This window comes from Natrix helvetica, assembly GCF_964273705.1.
Source record: "Natrix helvetica genome assembly, chromosome: Z".
In the NCBI taxonomy this organism is placed as follows: Eukaryota; Metazoa; Chordata; class Lepidosauria; order Squamata; family Natricidae; genus Natrix; species Natrix helvetica.
In genome coordinates, this window is record NC_138554.1 from 19,843,668 (window position 1) to 19,864,867 (window position 21,200).

At 46.2% G+C, this 21,200-nt stretch overlaps 1 protein-coding gene across 1 annotated transcript in view; it reads right to left on the reverse strand.

The window, feature by feature from the left end:
• TGFB1I1 (transforming growth factor beta 1 induced transcript 1) overlaps nucleotides 1-16,271 on the reverse strand; it is a 31,885-nt gene extending 15,614 nt beyond the window's left edge. The window contains exons 1-4 of the mRNA XM_081971525.1: nucleotides 16,130-16,271; nucleotides 5,816-5,952; nucleotides 2,397-2,476; nucleotides 1,349-1,491 (exon numbers count right to left, since the gene is read on the reverse strand). Of these exons, the coding sequence (XP_081827651.1) occupies nucleotides 1,349-1,491; nucleotides 2,397-2,476; nucleotides 5,816-5,952; nucleotides 16,130-16,142 (373 nt within the window). The 5' untranslated portion in view covers nucleotides 16,143-16,271. The remainder of the gene's footprint in view (nucleotides 1-1,348; nucleotides 1,492-2,396; nucleotides 2,477-5,815; nucleotides 5,953-16,129) is intronic.
• Between the last annotated feature and the right edge of the window lie 4,929 nt (nucleotides 16,272-21,200).

Below are 21,200 nucleotides of genomic sequence, written 5' to 3' on the forward strand. Positions count from 1 at the left end.
CGTGACCATAGGGTTGCTGTAGCGGTCGTAACTATGAAAAATGGGCATAATTCACATTTTTCAGTGGCATTGAACTTTGAATGGTCACTAAACAAACTTTACTTTACTTTATTGTCATTGTACGTATATACACAGTTTACACATACAATGAAATTCACATAACACCCAGAGACCAGGCCCAACACACAAGACAATCCCCAAACATCCACACATACACCCCAAAAATTCCCCGCCCCTAAACCACCCAAGCATCCACACAACAGACCAAGTAGTGCTGTCCAATAGCTCACTGATGGTGGCCCTTTAGTTCATTGTTGAGTGCAATTAAAGCTCTGGGATAAAAACTATTCAGACAATGTGTGGTCCAAGTTTTAATTGTTCTGTATCTTCTGCCAGAAGGCAACAGTCTAAAAAGATTATAAGCAGGATGGGAAGAGTCTCTGAGAATGTTGTTAAGTCGAGGACTACCTGTAGTGGGGAGACAAGGGATGCTGAACCAGAAGATAACGTAAAGATCAAATCGAGAACTTTATTCTGAATTGCTCTTGTGTCATATCTAGTTAGCCCAGTGTCAGGCTCTGAAGCAGACTTGGGAGAAGAGGATGCTTAACTCCCACTGCAAACCAGATGTTCTCCAGATGTATTGGACCACTTCTCCTACAACTCATGGCGCATTTTATTCTTAGGCCAGCTAGAAATTATGAGGGTTGTAGCCCAGCACACCCAGAGGACACCAGTCTAACGAAGAAGGAACTGTAATGTGTGTGATTTCATCCTTTTAGAATCACTCTTCTGGACAACAGCAAACATTGGCACTCAAAGCCATGATTAGTTTAGCGATGGTCTACTGAAAAAACCACTGCTGGGTTGGCTGGGTTCACACAATACACCGAACCATAAATCACGGTTAACAAATGACAATGGTTGGGTTCACGCATCACACCAAGCCAAAAACAATAGACATTCCAGCTTGGTGCGATGCCTCACAACCCAGTTTGATGCCACTTCCGATCACGCAAGGGACGATACAGAAAAGAGGTTTCCAAGGAGGTTGGCAGGACCCAAAAATGCCCCACTCCCCCCAAAGTTGGCTTGCAACTTCATCTAATTCTCTGAGGTAAAATGCCTGTGTCCATGGAGGTTCTATTTCAAAAGTTAGTAGCCCACCACCCTCTATAAACAGGGCAATTATTCTAACGCCATCTATGCTAGTGAATTCTACGTGCTGGCGTAGAAGGTAAGCGTACGTCACAAAATAACTACTCCAAGGCCCAGAGTTTCTGCACGCGAAAACCCATCCGAAGCACTGTGCCCCCCCCCATCTACACACAAACACACACACACACACCTGTGATGTTGAACTGAGTTGCGTTGAGCTCTTGGAGAAGCCGATCCAGTTCACAAAGCCCGGCTCCAAGCACCCCGCTGGAGGAGGAGAAGGGTGGAGGGGCGGCTTCCTTTGCCTTTGGCGAGAGGGGCTTGCAGACCGTACTGAGGTGGGAGGCAAAAGAGGTGAGGATGAGCGGCCGAAGAGGTTTTGGGGGCAGCTCCTCCAAGCAGGGAGCATCTGCGAAGAGGGGGGAGTCTGAATTCACACCACACCTTGAAGAGAGCGATGCGGTGCCTGTCTCTTCAGGGAAGATGGGGAGGAAAGGGTGGCAGCTATTTATAGGATCCCTCCGCTTAATGGAAGCTCTGGACCGAGGCCAGAGGATCTGGGCAAAGCTCCCAGGGAGGCCAAATGCCTCCAAACTCCACTCTCCCCCCCCCCCCCATTCTTCCTCCATCCCCTGGGCAGTGCTTGAGACCCCCATATCCTGCCAGCTTAAAGGCCAGCCTGGGGGGGGGGGGGAATGGGGACAGCGTGCTTTCCTCCAGGATGTTGGATATGAAGCTTCTGCCTTGTTAAGAGAGCAGAGGATAGTTTCCAGCTGTGGTTCTGCCACCTAACAGCTGCCCTGATAGCAGAAACAGCAGCTGCTCACTCTTGTTTCCAGCAGGGACGACAGAAACCATAAAAACAGGGTCTGCCTTTCTTTATGCAAGCAGGCCAGCCCTGCAGAGCACTGGAGTGGCTTCTAACATCTGGCTCTTTCCCAAACCACATCACCACCATCATCATGTATTTTCCTCCCCATGAAGGTTTCCTGTTCCTCTCTACTTCTTTGACCCCCTAATCTCCACCAAACGGTTCTCCTCTGCAGAGAAAATAAAGCATCCCATTGAACAAGCTTGAACCCTGGGGACCTTAGGGTGATCCTGGCAACAGCATGGAAGTAGTGTGATTTCTCTTTTAAAAAGGCTTTTCTACTTCTACATCTAGCTTAGTGTTGGGATCTCGTAGTGGTCTACCATCCAGTGACGAAAAAGCCTGCTTAGAATTCCCAGCGTTTTACCTATAGAGATGCTCCTTGTCGCTCCCGCCTTGCAGGGCTGGTGTTGGGATTGGATCAACCGGCATGGCTGCTTTTCCAGCCTGAAAGAAACGAGATGATACAACTTATATAAAGCAGAGCTGGAATAGAACTGGACTCAGAAGACAAGTAAGAATTTCGGCGAGCCTGAATAATGCAACTTCTGCAGGAAACAACAGCAGAAAACTTGAAAAACTGAAGTCTGAGCATGTTGAAAAGTTGAAAAACTTTCAACAAGGCTGAAAAACATTGCTCTAAAACAGACCCAAGCCACATGTGGCCATCCTTGACCAGTCCACATGGATTACTTTTCACTTTGAAGGACGCTGCTAATATTTTTTTCAATTTATGGATGTGTGCATGCATCCCTTCACATCTTCAGAGCTCTATCAGCCTGGCCCTCCACCACAGTTCCAGTTTCTGATGTGGCCCCTTGGGAAAATTAATTGCCCACCCCTGCTCTAAAGTCTCCAGATGTTTTTTCCTCCTGAAATGTAAAGTTAGAAGCAGTATGATAGGCCCACTAATCTAAGCAGTCTACTTCCTTAATTGCAGCAGAACTCTATCCCATTAGCACACAATTGCCACAAGTACTGTGGGTGATGTCATTTGTATCATGACATCACTTGTGTGATGACATCATTATGCCATGATGTCATCGGAGCTTCTGCCAGACACCAATGAGACTTGCGGTAAAATTCCAACCGCTTGGGTTTTTTCCAAGAGCCCCAAAGACAGAACATTATGTTCTTTGCCCCTGGAAACTGGAAACGTCTTAAAGTTTTCGTGGGTTTCTGTAAAATGTAAAGCTTTTATGGGTTTATGGAAAAATTTGCTCATAAATGGGCAGCTGGATCAAAATGCATGTGCGCATATTATAGAAAACTGGGCTAAATTCCCATTTGGATCTGTGGAAGCGCAGACAGACACCACAAATGAAGCTGCACTCTCTGCATTTTGTCAGATAAATTAATTTCAGAGGGGAAACAAATCTGCTGAATTAATACAGAAACTGATTTTTAGTAGGGAGGCACAAGACTGGAAACTAATGCACGGAAGTATTCCCCCATGCACAATGAGCCCAAAATTTCTGCTGCAAAGCAAAACCGAGGTTAAGTGTGTTTCATCCCATTTTACAACCTTTCTTATCACATTTTTAACTGAATCACCATAGTTGTTTAAGTTAGTAATATGGTGGCTAAGTGAAACTGGCTTTCCAGTTGATTTTACTTGTCAGAATGGGGGACCACACGATCCCAGGATGCTGCCACTGTCATAAATACAGGCCAGTTGCCAAGCATCTGAACTTTGATCAGGTGACTATGGGGATGCTGCAATGGTCGTAAGTGCGAAAAACAGTCATAAGGCCCTTTTTTTCAGTGCCATTGTAACTACAAATGGTCACTAAACAAATGGTTGTAAGTCGAGGACTACCTGTACAATTAATCCATCTTCCTTCAAATGAAGTTTTGCTCGGGGGGGCGGGGGATGACGACCAGGGGTGGGATTCAGCTGGTTTGGACTGGTTCAGGCGAACTGCATGCTAATTTTGCATCTGGTTCACCAAACCAGTAGTGGGAAGGACTGGCTGGCCCTGCCCCTCCCCTCCCAGGAGTTTTCACACGGCCCATTCATCATACAATACAATACAATAGCAGTTGGAAGGAGCCTTGGAGGTCTTCTAGTCCAACCCCCTGCCTAGGCAGGAAGCCCTCTACCGTTTCAGACAAATGGCTATCCAACATCTTCTTAAAGACTTCCAGTGTTGGGGCATTCACAACTTCTGGAGGCAAGTTGTTCCACTGATTAATTGTTCTAACTGTCAGGAAGTTTCTCCTCAGTTCTAAGTTGCTTCTCTCCTTGATTAGTTTCCACCCATTGCTTCTTGTTCTACCCTCAGGTGCCTTGGAGAAAAGTTTGACTTCCTCTTCTTTGTGGCAACCCCTGAGATATTGGAACACTGCTATCATGTCTTCCCTAGTCCTTCTTTCTCTTAAGCTAAACATACCCAGTTCCTGCAACCGTTCTTCATATGTTTTAGCCTCCAGTCCCCTAATCATCTTTGTTGCTCTTCTCTGCACTCTGGAGGCTGTGGGAGGGAGAAAAATGGGGCTCCCAGAATTTCCGGAAGTCCGGAAACAGGCTTGTTTCCAGCCTCTGGGGGCCTCCAGAACCCGTGGAAGGCCGTTTTCGTCCTCAAGGAAAGCCTCCGGAGCCTAGGGAGGGCAAAAAATGGGCCTCCCCCACTATGGTGCAGGAAGCTGAGTAGGCCACGCCCCCGTGGCTCCGCCCCACCACCCCTCTCGAGCAACTGGGCAGAGAACTGGTTGCTAAATTTTTTCAATCCCACCCCTAGGAGGAACTACGTGTGCTGCTGTCCTTCAAAAGGAGACAAAATACCTGTATCTGAATAAACGTTGTTTTTTTTTAAAGCTACTTGAGAGAAATGAGAAGGAATGTGATAGAAGATTACTGGAATAGCATTGAAACCTCTAACCATAATGCCTATCAATTGCAAAGAGCAAAGCAAGCCTGTCTGAAGTTTGGGGGGAGGGGGAAACCCACCAAGATTCGTATTTCACACATTTAACCAAAAATCTATTGTCTCTTCCCAGGATAGTTTTACACCCAGAATAACTTTGAAGTAGGCAGAAGCAGCTATTTATTTTTCAAGAATAACTGATTACGATATCAGTGCTGATGGGGGTTTTAGTTAGAAAAGGATTGGTGTACCACAGTGAAATCATAGTGACCGTCTTTTGTTTTTAATAAAACAAGGACTTGCTGTCATGAAAAGACGCCGGCAGCTGGAAATGAAACTTCATCTTCAGGCCTCAGAAAGCTTTACCGGTTTATTTCTGCCTTCTACAGAGTCAGTTTAGAATGGAAAGGCTTTTAGCCTAGGAAGACAAGAGAGATCCACTGCATTGCTAACCTAGGAACAAATGGGATAGAGAAAGAAAGAAAAGAGAGAGAGAGAGAAAGAGAGGGAGGGAGGGAGGGAGGGAGGGAGGGGGAAAGGGAGAGAAGAGAGTGGGGGGAAAGAAAGGGAGGAAGGAAGGAAGGAAGGAAGGAAGGAAGGAAGGAAGGAAGAAAGAAAGAAAGAAAGAAAGAAAGAAAGAAAGAAAGAAAGAAAGAAAGAAAGAAAGAGGCAGCATGATGCTATTAATTGCCCCAGAATTTATTTTCCCTCAGTTCCAGCACTTTAAGCTGGTAGCTGAGTGTTTTTCAAATTTAGCAACTTTTTAGATGTATGGACTTCAACACCCAGAATCCCCTTTGCTGGCTGGGGAATTCTGGGAGTTGGTGTTCACATGTCTTAAAGTCGCCCAATTTGAAAAACACTGGATTAGACTGAACAAATGAATTGATACAGTTCTCTTCCACTACTCTCAACCCACCTGAGAGTTGTAAGATGAAGTTGTTGGCTTGGAGACTGGAGTCCTCTCTTGATTGTGGGATCCCCCGGAGTCGGTGAGTAGAACGGGGCGTTTGGAGATATGAGAGGTGGTGGTCTCGAGATCAGCCAGGAGAGCATCTGGAGGGCAAAAGACCGCACAACTGAGAATGAGACACAAGGAGAAACAGAGGGGGCCGAAAGGGAAGGCGGACCCAAATATTAAGGGGAGACCACAGAGGAAAAGTCTTGTGAACAGCAGAGGAAAGAGAAACGTTGCGCACTTAAAATCATTGCAGCATCCTCTATGGTCTCATGATTGAAATTCAGATGCTTGGAGAAAGGAAATAGGGGAAGGAAGGAAGGAAGGAAGGAAGGAAGGAAGGAAGGAAGGAAGGAAGGAAGGAAGGAAGGAAGGAAGGAAGGAAGGAAGGAATTCATATTTATGATGGTCACAGTGCCCCAAAGTCATGTGATTATCTTTTGCGACCTTCTGACAAGCAAAGTTAATGGGAGAAACCAGCTTCACTTAACAACCATGTAACTATCTTAATAACTGCTGTGATTCACTTAACAACCATGGCAAGAAAAGTCATAAAATGGGGCAAAACTCACTTAACAAATGTCTCGCTTAGCAACAGAGATTTTGGGCTCCATTGTAGTCATAAATCGAGGACACACCCTACCTGCACATCCCCTGTTTGTTTGTTATTCCCATCCCAAAGCAGAAATTCAGGTTTGTTCTCCAGGGCGGACACCAAAAGTTATTCCACTGGGAAATTTGTGGTTTTTAAAAACATAATAATAATAGTAATAATTCCGCTTCTCCAAAAACACTCAAATTCCAGGTTGGACCCCCCCCCCCCCCCGTGATTGCAATTGTATTTAATACAGGGTCTCATCCTCTTTTTTCTTTCTTTGTATTTGTAGCTTCGTGAACTGTTAACTGTCTTTGTTGAACAGAAAGCTCAAAAAAAAAAAAGAATCCAGTAAATAATAAATAAATAAAAAAATAAATAAAAAAATAAATAAATAAATAAATAAGGCACACACCCTGCAAAACAATCTCAAAATGTTCCCAGCAATATAAAAGCAAGATAGAGAGGGTGACAAAGCTAAAACAAACACACATTTGTGAAACTGTTCTTTGCTCTTCTAATCCCTCAAGGATTTGGAAGGATCTTAAGTGGGACTTCCAACAAAGAAGAGAAGCACTTGATCGACAGGCGATCCTCGACTTATGACCACAATTGAGCCCAAAACTTCTGTTGCTAAACAAGACAATTGCTAAGTGAGTTGCCAGAGTTAAGTGGATCAGTGCAGTTGTTAAGTTAGGTAACACGGTCATTAAGTGAATCTGGCTGGCCTGTTGATTTTGCTTGTCAGAAGGTCGCAAAAGGGGATCACGCGACCCCGAGATACTGCAACCGTCATAAATAAGAGTCAGTTGCCAAATGCCCAAATTTTGATCACACGATTGAAATGGTTGTAAGATGAAAAACAGTCATTAGTCACTTTTTTCGATGCCATTATAACTTCAAACCGTCGCTAAACGAATGGTTGTAAATCGAGGACACGCTATATGTGTGTGAGGAAAAAATCAAAATTGTTGGTCAACAGTGAGATCAAACCTCTGATTCTTTTCTAAAATGTGCCATGCAGGTGTTATAAAAAGGAGGGGGGGAGGGGCAGAGGTTTAGTTGCACATCTCTGCCAGCCATAATGACATTTTTAGCTCCCAATAATCAAAGTGGCTACCGTAGAAAAAAAAGACAGGGTATAAATCTAACAAGACAGGATATAAATCTAATTTATTTACTTGCAGGGCTGATGTGCCACTCCAGTTGAAGCTACTTTGGGGTGGCTTCCATATTCTACTTACATCAATTAAATTAAAAACTACACAGCCCAAAACATTAAGGACAGGGGTGGGTTCCGGCAGGAACAATGGTTGGTTCCGGATCACGTTGCAACCAGTATGGTGCAACGGGGCCTGGCGTCCATAACATGAATGCGCGTAGTGCGTGCGCACACATGCGCAGCAAGCGCATGCGTCCTTACCTCTTGTGATGCCTCCGCAAGCCTCTGCGACGCTCCAGCTGCTTGGCAGAGCGTCACGCAGGCGCCGTACACGTAAGCGCCAAAGAGCTCAAATACAGGTAAGGAGGACGGGCAGGCCCTCCAGAGCACCGGAACGGAACGGTACCTGGTGCTCCCGGCAGGCACTGGTACGCCCATACCGGAGTGTACCACCTGCAACCCATCACTGGGCAGGCACTAATGCCAGTTCATTCATGCGTGCTTGGTGCGCGCTGTGCGTGCATGCACAGTGCAATAAAAATTGCTCTGTGCGTGCGTGGAAGCCAAAAACAAGATGGCGGTACCGTAGGAGAACTGGTTCGGGAGCATGGTTGGCTTGGTTCCAGTGACCCAGGCTGCCAAACCACTACCGGTTCAGCCAAAATCAGTAGGAACCCACCACTGACAAAGGACCACCTAATGGAAAACAGAGGGCCAGAGATAAACAGGGCCAGACCTGTTGCAAAAAACATCAAGTTAGTTTGGATGGCCTTTCTGAAACCCAGCAAGGTGAGCCATCCGTAACTCTTCATCTTCCTCACTCTGCACACCATCCCCTGTCCCCAGTGTTTAAGGACACAAAAACTATTTGAATTGTGCTATAAAAGGGCAATTTATGTTATAATCTGTACATTGTATTTCTTCGTGACCTCATACACTTCCCTGTTTCATAGTCTCTCAATCCTGGCTCCTTTTAAGATGTGAGGACTTCAACTCCCAGAATTCCCCAGCCTGCTTTGCTTGGAGGCCACACATTAAAAAGGTGCCAAGATTGAGAAACACTGTTCTAGTAATTTAAATAAGTTTCTGTTCTGCCTGACAGTGCTAGGGTTTAAGGGTGGCATTTCTTTCATTGTCCTTTAGCTTCACCATTCATTTTTGAATGGACAAACATGCTGGCTGAGGAATTCTGGGAGTTGAAGTCCATATAACTTAATTACTATGGCTGAGAAACACTGCTGCAGAGCTTTGGAAAGCTAGGAAAGCTAAGTATTGGACTAGAGCTGTGATGGCGAACCTATGGCACGTATGCCACAGGTTGCACGCAGAGCCCTCTCTATGTGCACATCAGCCACCGCCACAGCACAGCGCCACTATGCATGCATGTATGCCTCACATTGGCCAGCTGTTTTTTGGGTTTCCCATGAATGCATGAAAGACGGGCCCAAGTGGGTGGCGGACGTGATGAGGCTGTAGGGAGGCCCAAAACGGGTTGCGGGGGCACGCATGCATGCACAGGGAGCACGGTGCAATCAAGTGCGCATGTGTGGGGATTCACACACTCATGCGCAGAGAGCGGGGGGCATGGGGGTGTCACACGCGCATTGCATTATGGGTGTGGCCGCATACATGCTTTCACATGCGACGACAAAAAGGTTAGCCATCACTGGACTAGAGCAAGGATGTCCAACCTTCAGACTTGTGGACTTCAACTTTCAGAATTTTTGTAGCCGAAGAATTCTGGGAGTTGAAGTCCACAGGTCTTAAAGTTGCCAAGGTTAGACACCCCTAAATCGGAGTTTTCAAAATTCCAGCCAGTAATGTTGGGAATTCTGCAGGGGACCAGACTAGAAAAGGCTCTACTAGCTATTAAACACTGCCAGCTAAAATATTTTCTAAAATATAAATAAAATGTTTCTCCAGACCCAGCTCCCTCCTCAGTTTGTGTCTACAGCCCTTTCCAAGGAGGCTTCATTCTGACTTGGGTTTTGAGGACAAGCCATGGAATGCAAAATCTTGACAAAAGGTCTTACCATCTAAGTTGGTCATTTGTGGAAGTGCAAATCCCATAACTCCTGACCGCTGTCCATACCGGCTGGGACAAGGAGAGGTAGAAATTTGACCCTCTCTGGAGGACCAGTTTCCTTGGTAGGCTAGTTATCAGTCCAAATCATAACCAAAATACCTTACGCTTACCAAAAATATGTATATTTTATATTTATTATGTGTTATGTGGAGAGGTTGGTCAGTGGGAATATATATATATATATTATATATATAATTACCATGGAGGAAATACCAAACTGCCCTAGAATTTGGGGAGGTATTAATGCAAACTAAGTATTACCAGATACATCAGCTCATACAATAATACTTGGTTGGTCATACTTGTGTTAGTACCTCCCCAAAATCCAGGGTAGTTTGGTATTTCCTCCATGGTCATTTTAAGTGCTTGTAAATTCCAAGTGAAGGACTTCCACTTCTGACTCTATGTAGACAGTAACACACTCTGTGGACGCTACTGAAGAAAAATTAGCAGCCGCTAATCACACCAGGACAACACAAAAACATGCTACTTTGAAGTATTTGGGCGGAACAGTCTTTTCAAATAATATTTTCCTATTTTATTCCGATTTCCCATTTGAGATTATAATTCATAGTGTGACCTCTGATGTGCTTGTTTCATATTTCTCTCTCCCCCTCCCTCTCTCTCCCTCCTTCTCTCCCTCTCACTTCCTCCCCTCTCTCCTTTTCTTCTCACTCCCTCTCTCCTCTCACTCCCTTCCCCCATCCTTTCCTCCCTCTCCCTCCCACTCCCCAATCCTTCCCTCCCCCTCTCCCTCCTTCCCCCTCTCCCTCTCTCTTCCATCTCCCTCCCTCCCCCCCCTCTCCCTCCTTCCCTCCCATTCTCTCCCTCCTCCTCTCCCTCCCCTCCCTCCCTCCCTTCCTCTTTCCTTCCCTCTATCATTTCCTCCTTCTCTCACTCCCCTCCTCTATCATGCCTTAGGCATGAAAAGCAGCTGGGTGATTTTGGGCCACTCCCTCTCTCCCAGCCCAATCCACCTCATAGAGTTGTTGTCGTGTGGAAAATAAGAGGAAGGGGTATTGAGTATGCTTACCACCTTGAATGATCTATATCCAATAATAAACGTGGAGTAAAAGAAATCTGTTTATTTTTACCTTAATTCTTTAAGCAGCTGACTCCTATTGAAAAGATCAGATTATTTCTAGTTGTTCTTGAAAATTTATGTACTTATTTAATAAATGTATATGTTCTCCCCATCTCATGTATAGGGCTCTAGGTGGCTGTCAATTAAAACAGAATAAACCCACTACCGAAATGATAAACAGAACTGACACAAAATAGCAGGCAAGAACCCTCAAGAGCAGGGGTCTCCAATCTTGGCAGCTTTAAGACTTGTGGACTTCAACTCCCAGAATTCCTCAGCCGGAGGAATTCTGGGAGTTGAAGTCCACAAGTCTTAAAGTTCCCAAGGTTGGAGACCCCTGCTCAAGAGTATCCCACAATCAATATAAGCAAGAAATCGGTTCACTAGCATTACATGCATCAGGATGTCAGGATTGATCTTTAAGTGTCTTGTGAAAGTAGGATCAGGGCAAATCTTATTGGAGTGGGGGGGATGAATTAATGTTCCAAAGAGGGGCACTACAACATAAAAGAAACTCTTCTAAAATAAACAGTAAGGGAAGTTCTGGTCTCGCCTAATGTCCCCAGACAAGATCTAGTGACAGATTTGGGTATCCAAAGAATAACAGGATAACAGAGTTAGAATGGAGCTTGGAGATCTTCTAGTCCAGTGGCCCCCACAATCTTTTGGGGACTAGGGACTGGTTCCACGGTGAGAGGCTTTTCCGCGGACTGGCGGGAGTGTGGTTTTGCATGCTGCCTGCATTCTGAGGATGGGGCTTCACTTGCTTCCTGCATGCTGCGGATTGGTGTTAGTCGATGGACAGGAGGTTCTAGTCCAATTGCCTGTCAAGCAGGAGATTTCATTCCAGTGATGGCAAACCTTTTCGGCACCAAGTGCCCAAACTGGAATACACGTGCAGGCGTGTGCATGTGTGCGCGCTCGAGCACCAGAAACCCAAACACCAGCTGGCTGGTGCACGTATGCTAGTTTTCAGGCCATTTTTCAAGCCAAAAATGGACCAAAAAAACAGCCTAAAAACAGCCTGAAAAACTGTTTTTGGGGCCGTTTTCCAGCACTCCGGTGCCTGCAAAGACCAGCTGACATGCGTGCTGGAAACTTGAAGAGCAGCTGGCAACGGCGTACGTATCCACAGAGAGGGCTCCGTGTACCACCAGTGCCATAGATTCGCCATCAGAGTTCTATACCATTCGGGACAAGTGACTGCCAGTCTCTTCTTAAAAACCTCCAGTGTTGGAATACTCACAACTTCTGAAAGCCAGCTGTTCCACCGGTTAATTGTTCCAACTGTCAGGAAGTTCTAGGCTTTTGCATCTGTCCTTATCCAGGAACCCCTGGCCTCTCACGTTTCTATGGCTATATATACCATTTTCCTTGCATCCTCCCCTTGACCCAAAGCCTTCCAACTCCCAAACCCACAGCAGAAGATTTGCCTTCCCTACCCCTCTCTTTACCAGCCAATGCAGGCTTCTCGTCCCCAGATTATCCTCGGATAAAAGTGGAAGTGGGTGTTGGAAGGAGAGCGCTTTGGAAATCCTAATTAGAAAAAAGGGACTATTTAACTGGTTTTTTTCCAGCTGCTTTCTGGGATGGCGAAGCATAAAAAAAGGGGGAAAGGGGACGAAGAAAGGTCTCTCTCATTCCTGCTCCTTTTGGCCTGATGTCACAGGGCAGAAATGCGTCTAGGGAGAAAACACAGAGGGAGAGGCAGGAATGCAGTGCTCTAGAAGGGAGGGTAAGGCATGGAAAGAGGCGGGAGAGGACGGAAAGAGACGGGATCAAGCCACCATCTCCTTCTTCATTGCATGGATCCCTCACCCCAATGTCTCAACCAGAGAGATCAACTCTGGCTGGGACACCCTAATCAGACCAACAACTTCATTCTCATTTTATTTCCTCCCACCCCTAAATCCTGTTCAGCTTCCTCTAGCCATAATTCCACCACTGCATCTCCACAACCGTCCTGCAAGAAAGGTTAGGCTGGACTAGGAGCTAACCACCAGTCAAGATCATAGGATGGATTTCTGAGGCCACTTTGGAGGAATTTTGCAAAAGTTTATGACTCAGCTCAGGACCCCTGCTCAGTAGAAGAGGTATTTTAGCAAATCCTTGTGGAATCCATCTTAGGGAATGCAAAAGCTAATATAGGATATTTTTACAGAGGCTGGAATGAAGTTTAGATAAGAACTGCTTTTATTCCCAAGCATGAACTGCAGGATGGGCAAGCGAGCTCCCCGACAACCAGATTGTGAAAGTCCACCTTCCAAGCCTTTTAAATGATGGTTTGATTTCCTGCACATAAGAAAATTCCCTGGGTGTTTGTATCACCAATGTTTTCAAATCTCAGCTGTGGATACTTAAAGATCTGTGGACCTCAACTCCAAGAACTGAAGATCTGTGGACCTCAATTCCCAGAATTAAAGATCTGTGGACCACAATTCCACTTGAAGGTCTGTGGATGTTGAAGCAGCCACTTGAAGATCTGTGGACCTCAATTCCCAGACTTAAAGATCTGTGGACCTCAACTCCACTTGAAGGTCTGTGGATGTTGAAGCAGCCACTTGAAGATCTGTGGACCTCAATTCCCACTTAAGAGGTCTGTGGACCTTGAAGCAGGTACTTGAAGATCTGCGGATTTCAATCCACTTGAAGGTCTGTGGACTTTGAAGCAGCCACTTGAAGATCTATGGACCTCAACTCCCAGAATTGAAGATCAGTGGACCTCAACTCCCAGAATTGAGGATCTGTGGCCCTCAACTCCACTTGAAGATCTGTGGACTTTGAAGCAGCCACTTGAAGATCTGTGGATTTCAATCCACTTGAAGGTCTGTGGACTTTGAAGCAGCCACTTGAAGATCTGTGGACTTCAACTCCCAGAATTGAAGATCTGTGGACTTCAACTCCCAGAATTGAAGATCTGTGGATCTCAACTCCCAGAATTGAAGATCTGTGGACCTCAACTCCACTTGAAGACCTGTGGACCTTGAAGATCTGTGGAGACACTTGTAGATCTGTGGACCTCAACATGTAGATCTGTGGACCTTGAAGCAGCCATTTGAAGATCTGTTGACCTGAACGTCCACTTGAAGATTTATAGACCTCAACTCTCAGAATTTTCCAGGCAGCATGGCTGGCTAGAGAATTCTGGGAGTTGAAGTTCACACCAGAGGCCCAGTTTGAGAAATACTAATTCAGACCAACAGCCAGGAAGTCTGCATCTTATCCTTGATAAAAACCATTTGAAGTTGCCAGTGACCAAAACCACTGGAAAACTAGGAACTTTTGTCAGGAATAAAGGGGCAGGGTAGGGGAACGAAAACAGATGCTAAGAGTCCTATTTTAGGGTTTGGCAGCTGCTGCCTTGGATAGCCCCCCCCCCCCAAGCTTACATTGCACAATCTTTACTAACTGGCTGGAACGGATGGGCTTTGTAGTTGCTTCTGCCCAGGATCAGATGGGGTAAATTTAACTTTGAGTTCCAGTCAAAGAAGCTTCCAGGGAAATTTGCATAATAGCATCAAAGCACTTTTTTGGAGTGATGGATCCAGGTCTTAATTCCTTTGTGTGTGCTGCTTTCTCCCAAGGCAAAGTGAGAAGAGGGGAGGGGGGAGGCTGATTCCTCTGGAAGAAATTGTAGGATGCAGAAGGCAGGAGAGAAGAGGAGAATGGAGGCTGCAAAGCAAGTTCGTCTAGCAGGCTGTTCAGCAATTCCGCAAAGCCACAGGAATACGCTGAGAAATAGCATTCCTTCCTTCTCAAGAAGGGAAGGGCTGAGGAAAGGCACCCTCTCCTTCTCCGCCCCCCCCCATCCCTGCCGCCAGCTACAAGGATGAGAGAGGCCTTGGTGAGTTGGCCGCTGCAAGTTGTCCCATTCCAGAAAGGCCTATAATTCGCCATGACCAACTCGCTGCAAGACAAGTCACTGCGAGATGAGAGTTACATTAACACCAAAGGAAATAGTGGAATAGACTCATTAAGGAAAGGATGCAAAAGGAAGGACAGAATGAAATGAGAATGGAAAAAAAATGACAATTTTTATTTATTTTAAATAATTAAATAGAATTGTTAAATTGTCCCGCAGCGAGTTGACAATGGCAAGTTGTCCCACACACACCACCCTGAGAAAGGCAAAAGAATAGAAGAGAAGAGAAGAGAAGCTGGAAGGTGCCTTGGAGGTCCTCTAGACAGCCCCCTGCTTAACCAGGAGATCCTGACCTATATCATTTTAGACAAGCGATTGCCTAGAGACTCTAGTGTCCAGTCTCTTCTTAAAAACCTCCAGTGATGAAGAACCCACAACTTCTGGAGACAAACTGTTCCACTGGTTAATTGTCCTCACTGTTAGGAAGTTTCCCCTTAATTCCAGGTTGCTTCTCTCTTTGATTAGTTTCCAACCATTGTTTCTTCTCCTGCCCCCTGGTGATTTGGAGAACCATTATTTGACCCTGCTCCTCTTTGTGGCAGCCCCTCAAATAGTACTGGAATACTGCTTATCATGTCGCCCCTAATTCATCTTTAGAGGCCACACGCTTCCTAAGAACCCAATGACATCCCCTTCACACGTGATGGTCCCCTCAGGATTGTCAGGCTTAATTTTCCAATTTGGAATTAAAACTCGGAACCTACACGCAAGGCAAAACAAAAAACAAAACAAAAACTCCACCCCGGGGTTGCAAACGCGCGTCCCACTCGGCAGTCGCATTCCCACGTTCTCGTGGGAAGAAGCCAGACAGTTCCGCCGACCCACCGACCCCCGCCCTTCCCTTGCAAGGGCAATTCCGGTGAAAAAGGGGGGCGACCCTCACGCGAAGAAGTCTCAGAGGAAGGAGGGAAGGAAGGGGGATTCTGCAAAGGATAAAGCTGTGGGGGGGGGGGAGTCGAATGCCAAATTAATTAATTAACACCCGCGGCGGTCGCTGCGCGAGAACGCGACGCAAAGAGAAAAGAAGTTTTTTTAAAAAGTGGAATTTGGGGAGGGGGAGGAATGATGTGCAACCACTGCATCGGCCTCTCACCCCCACCCCACCCCTTACCCCTCCCGGCCCGTTTGGAGACGAAAAGAAGGAAGAAAAAAGAGCGGAAAGAAAGTCCGGCCGAAGGAAATAGAGCAATAAACGAAGGCGGGAATGTTAAGGAAGGAAGGAAGGAAAAAAGAGAAGGGGGAGAAAAAATGACGACCGGACAACGCAAAAGAAGGGAAGATCGGCCGGGACTGGGTGGGTAGAAAAAAGCAAGCCGAAAGGCGAAGGGGGAAGGCGGGGAAAGGGCGAGAGGGGAAGAGGTTGGAGACCCAAAGGACGCGGCGGCGGAGACGGGGTGGGTGGGTTTTCCCTCCGGGTACTTCTTACCCAGATCGTCCATCCCGGGCCGGTGCGGCTGGGTCCGGACTCCGGCCCGGCAGTTGCAGGCTGGGGCGGCTCCCAACCCAGTGACGCGCCTTCCCGGAGCGCGGCTCCGCGCTGTTGCCGCGCCCGCCCGTCAACCCGACTTGGCTGCCTTGCCGGCGCTGCAGTTGCGGGTGACCATTTATGGCAAAGGGGATTCGCGCTCGGGCAGGAAGGATGGACGCCCCCCCCCCGCTCCAGCCCCATCACCACAGTCCGCCCCGACACGGACTTACGAACACACGCGTCGCGAGCTTCGTGGCCTCGCACACACGTCGGGGGAAGATGGTTAAATTAAGGACAAGGGAACGTCGAGCCATCCAAAGGACACCCCCTCCCCACATCTCTCCAGGCCTCGCTCCTAGGGACATTGTGGAGGCGTGGAGTGATGCGGATGGGAAAGGGGTTGAGTTGAGTTTGAGTTGAGTCCCAAAGGTGCTTTTTTTCAAGAGACAACTGGACTTGTGTGTTTGTGTGTGTGTGTGTGTGTGTGTGTGTGTGAGTGTAAGTAAGTCGTTTTTTGGAGAAGCTTCTTCAATTCTAAAAATCAAGCTGAAGAAGCTTCTTGGATGAGAAGGGAAACATCTTCAAAGAAAGAAAAAACCCCAGAAAGTCCAGTTGCCTCATGGGGGGGGGGGGGGAAGCACCTTTGGGACAACTGTGAACCGGATGATTTAAGAATCTCCATAGACGTTTTGAGTTGAGGGTATCAGGATATTGGGATAATGTTGAAGAACGTTTTGGAAAGAAGTCCGCGAAGAGACGGATTCAGAGTTGGGTTGCTCCCGGTTTGGCCTGGGTCAGGCAAATTGGTAGTAGCAGCGGTGGGAGGCTCCGCCCACCCACCCACCTGGATGTTTCTGCAAATGCGCAGACTCATTGAGCATGCACGGCAGCACGCCCAAACCGATGGTAAAAAAATTGGCAACCCACCACTGGATGGATTCCCATCTACTGCAGGGTGTTGAGAAGCAAAGGTGGGCTTTTCAAGTTCCTTTTGCAAACCTCTAGCCCCCTTGTGTGAACCGAAGAAGGCCATCCTCGATGGTTAAGAGAAACTACCCTGTTTCCCCCAAAATAAGACCTCCTCGGATAATAAGCCCAATTGGGTTTTTGAGCGCATGGGTTAAAATAAACCCTCCCCCCAAAATAGCCCTCCCCGAAAATATTGCAACACAGCATCAGCCATGAGGTGACTATGCTCGCTGCCTCCTGGACCTCAAAAATAGTAAGACGTCACCAAAAATAAGGCCAAGTGCTTATTTCAGGGGTCAAAAAAAAAAAATAAGACCCTGTCTTATTTCCGGGAAAACACGGTAGCAGTGTGTGGATGTATTAACATAGAATGGTATCCACAACAGTGCCAGTAAGAGTTAAAGAAGAGAATGAAGTACAGGTAGTTCTCACCTTATAACAGTTCACTTAGTGACGGCTCAAAGTGACACCACTAAAAAAGGTGACATGATTATTTTCCACTTTTACAACCGTGGCAGCATCCCCATGGTCCTGTGATTCATTCGGATTCTTGATAACTGACTCACATTTATGACGGTTGCAGCATCCCGGGGTCACGTGATCACCTTTTTGCGACCTTCTGACAAGCAAAGTCAAGTGGGAAGCCAGATTCACTTAACAACCGGGTTACTAATTTAACAGCCGTGGTGATTCACTTAACAAATGTGGCAAGGAAAGTAGTAAAACGGGGGGGGGGGGAACTCACTGAACAAATTTCTCACTTAGCAACATAAATTTTGGGCTTAATTGTGGTGGTAAGTGAAAGGCGACCTGTATTAAACCTGTATCCAATTCCAATTGAACAACACTATATAAAATAAAAGATTTCTAGATCCGTGGGAAAAAGCACTTTAAATCAAGCTCCATTTGCACAGGCAGTGATGGCACCAAGTGCCCAAACCAGAACACACGTACATGTGCTGGAACACCGGAAACCCAAAGATCAGCTGGCTGGCGTGCGCATACCTGTTTTTTTGCCATTTTCAGGCCATTTTGGGGTTGTTTTTCGTCTGTTTTCTGGGCCGTTTTCAGGCCGTTCTGGGGGGTTATTTTCAGGCCATTTTTGGTCCATTTTTCATGCACACTGGAAACCAGAAGAGCAGCTGGCTTTTTGAGGTTCATGTCCAGACACCCCAGAGAGATATTGGGCATCCATAAGTCAGATCCAATTTAAGCAGTTCTGATATCACATCTGTTTGGCCCGTCAGGTATTCTGGATGCCAAAAAACAAGGAAAGAGGTGTGCAATTCTGGAGTTAAGGAGTGGTTTTGTGAACGACGATATTCCTGGCTTGGGTGTAGCTGAGAATCATGGGGAGAATTTAGTCACTGAACCATTGAAATGATTTGACTCAGAGGATTGAGGGGGGGTGGAGGGGGGAAGGCAAGATAGAAAGAGGGGGTGGGAATCTAAACAAAAGTTGGAGAATGAGAGAGAAAGTCATCAAGTATGAATGTTAATGTAGCCCTGAGGCGGGATGATTTGACGATCAACAGGAAGTCATCCCTGAAGTTTGAACACCTTTTTTTTTTAATGATCTGCATTGTACTATTCTGTAGACTCTCCCCAAAAAACGTTTTCTGGGATCTGGTTCTAGTCCATGAGCCCTAGTCAGCTGGGCTTCACCTTGGGCCGGCCACTTCCTCTCAGCCCTTGGAAGGAGACAATGGCAAACCGCTTCTGGAAAAACTTTGTAGGACGTGTCCAGGCACCTTCAGATAGTCAGACACTATTGAACAGTAACACACTCACACACACAGAGGGAGGGAGGGAGGGAGGGAGGGGGAGAGAGAGAGAGAGAAATGGCAAGTGTACAAAACATCAGTGAGATCTAGCAGCACTTAGCTGTGAGAGCCCTGAGTTTTTTTTTAAAAAGGGCCTATTCCAGATCTCCTAAGCCAAGGATACACAGCCTTCTCCTCCTAAGGATGTGTGGGCTTGTGTGCTCAGCATTTGCTGTGTAGACCCTAATCTCTCCCTACTAGTTAGTAAGACAAAGTAGAGGTTTTGCAACGACTTTTCTGTTGCAGCTCTGGCATGTACCAGATGTGATGGTCTCAGTCTTCTGACATCCGGAAGGTGACTAGATGGAGAAGTTAAGGCACCTTCTCCCATTTGGGTACAACTCATGATGCACTACTGGTTGGATACCCGTGCTTCGCGATGAAACTATGTGATCGGGCTAACGCGGGAGAAATTCAGTTCACAATCTGTTGGCTCAGTGGTGGTCGGTGATTGAAACACATAAGGGAATATCGCTTTTGCCGCCTTGAGTCCGGAAGCAGTTCCATAGGTGGAAGGAGTAGACATTTTGGTGAGGTACCGACCTTTAGTACTGTTAAGGAGCCCTAGAGCGCTCCTAAGTGAAGGAGTCTGATAGTTTGAACTGAGGTAACGGAATGAGAGACAACTGGCAGTTGGAACAGAGTTCAGGTGGGGAGGGGGAGTAGAACTACTTAGTATCACAGTGTGTTAATTACTGTATAAGAAATTCGTTTAGCGGCAGTTTGAAATTACAGCGGCACTGAAAAAAGTGACTTATCTCTGCTTCTCCCCGCTTAACAACCATGACAGCATCTGCATGGCACGTGATCAGAATTTGGGCAGTTGGCAACCACCATGTATCTGCAATGGTTGCAGAGTTCGGGGGGGGGGAGGGGTCATGTGATTGCCATTCGGGACTCCAGCCGGCTTCTAACAAGCAAAATCAATGAGGGAAACCAGATTAGCTTAATGACCATGGAAAAAAGGCAGTAAAATTGGGCATGGCTCGTTGAACAATTTAGCAACAGAATATCTGGTTCCAGTTTTGATCCTAAATCAAGAAAAAGTTTAATCTGAGTAGATTTCCCCAAATCTTGTTATTCGGTATTTTTGTTTTCTTTTGCAAAAACTGTTAAGCAAATCAGAGAATCATTAAACAAATCCAGTTTCACTGGCTGGGAAGGTTGCACATGGCAATCAGGTGATTCTGGGATGCTCCAAGCAGTATTAATACATACCGGTCGTCCAAACATTTGAATTTTGCTCAGGACACTGCAAAAGTGGAAGGGCCAGTTCTCACTTTTTTCAGTGCCATTGTATCTTCAGTCACTAAATAGTCATAAATTGAGGACTACCTATATCATGTTAACAACTTCCCAAATATCTTTGTGCACTGTTGGGTTGTGGTTTTTTTGGAACTTCAGCAACTTTAAGATGTGTAGAATAAGAATACAATAGAATAAGAGAGTTGGAAGGGACTTTGGAGGTCTTCTAATCCAACCCTCTGCTTAGGCAGGAAACCCTACACCACTTCCATTAGATAACCATATAACCACATAATTATTAGATGGTTATTTAATCTCTTCTTAAGAGATCTCTAACCTCTCCTTAAAAACATCCAGTGTTGTAGCATTCACAACTTCTGGAGGCAAGCTGTTCCACTGATTAATTGATCTAACTGTCAGGAAATTACTCCTTAGTTCTAGGTTGCTTCTCTCCTTGATTAGTTTCCACCCATTGCTTCTTGTTCAGGTGCTTTGGAGAATAGTTTGACTCCCTCTTCTTTGTGGCAACCCCTGAGATATTGGAACACTCTTATCATGTCACTGCTAGTCCTTCTATTCATCAGACTAGACATACCCAGTTCGAGTAACCGTTCTTTATGTTTTATCATTGAGTCCCCTAATCATCTTTGTTGCTCTTCTCTGCAGACTTCCTAGAGTCTCCACATCTTTTTTACATCGTGGCAACTAAAACTGGATGCAGTATTCCAAGTGTGGCCTTACCAAGGCATTATAAAGTGGTATTAACATTTTATTCTATCCCTCTGTTAATGCAGTGTAGAAGTGTGTTGGCTTTTTTGGCAGCTGCTGCACATGGCTGGCTCATATTTAAGTGATTGTCTACTACTATTGGTGACTATTAGTGTGGACTTCAATTCCTAGAATTTCCTAACTGGCATGCCAGCTGGGGAATTCTGGGACAGAAGTCCACACATCTGAAAAACTGAGAAACACTGTTCTAGGGAGTAAGAGCT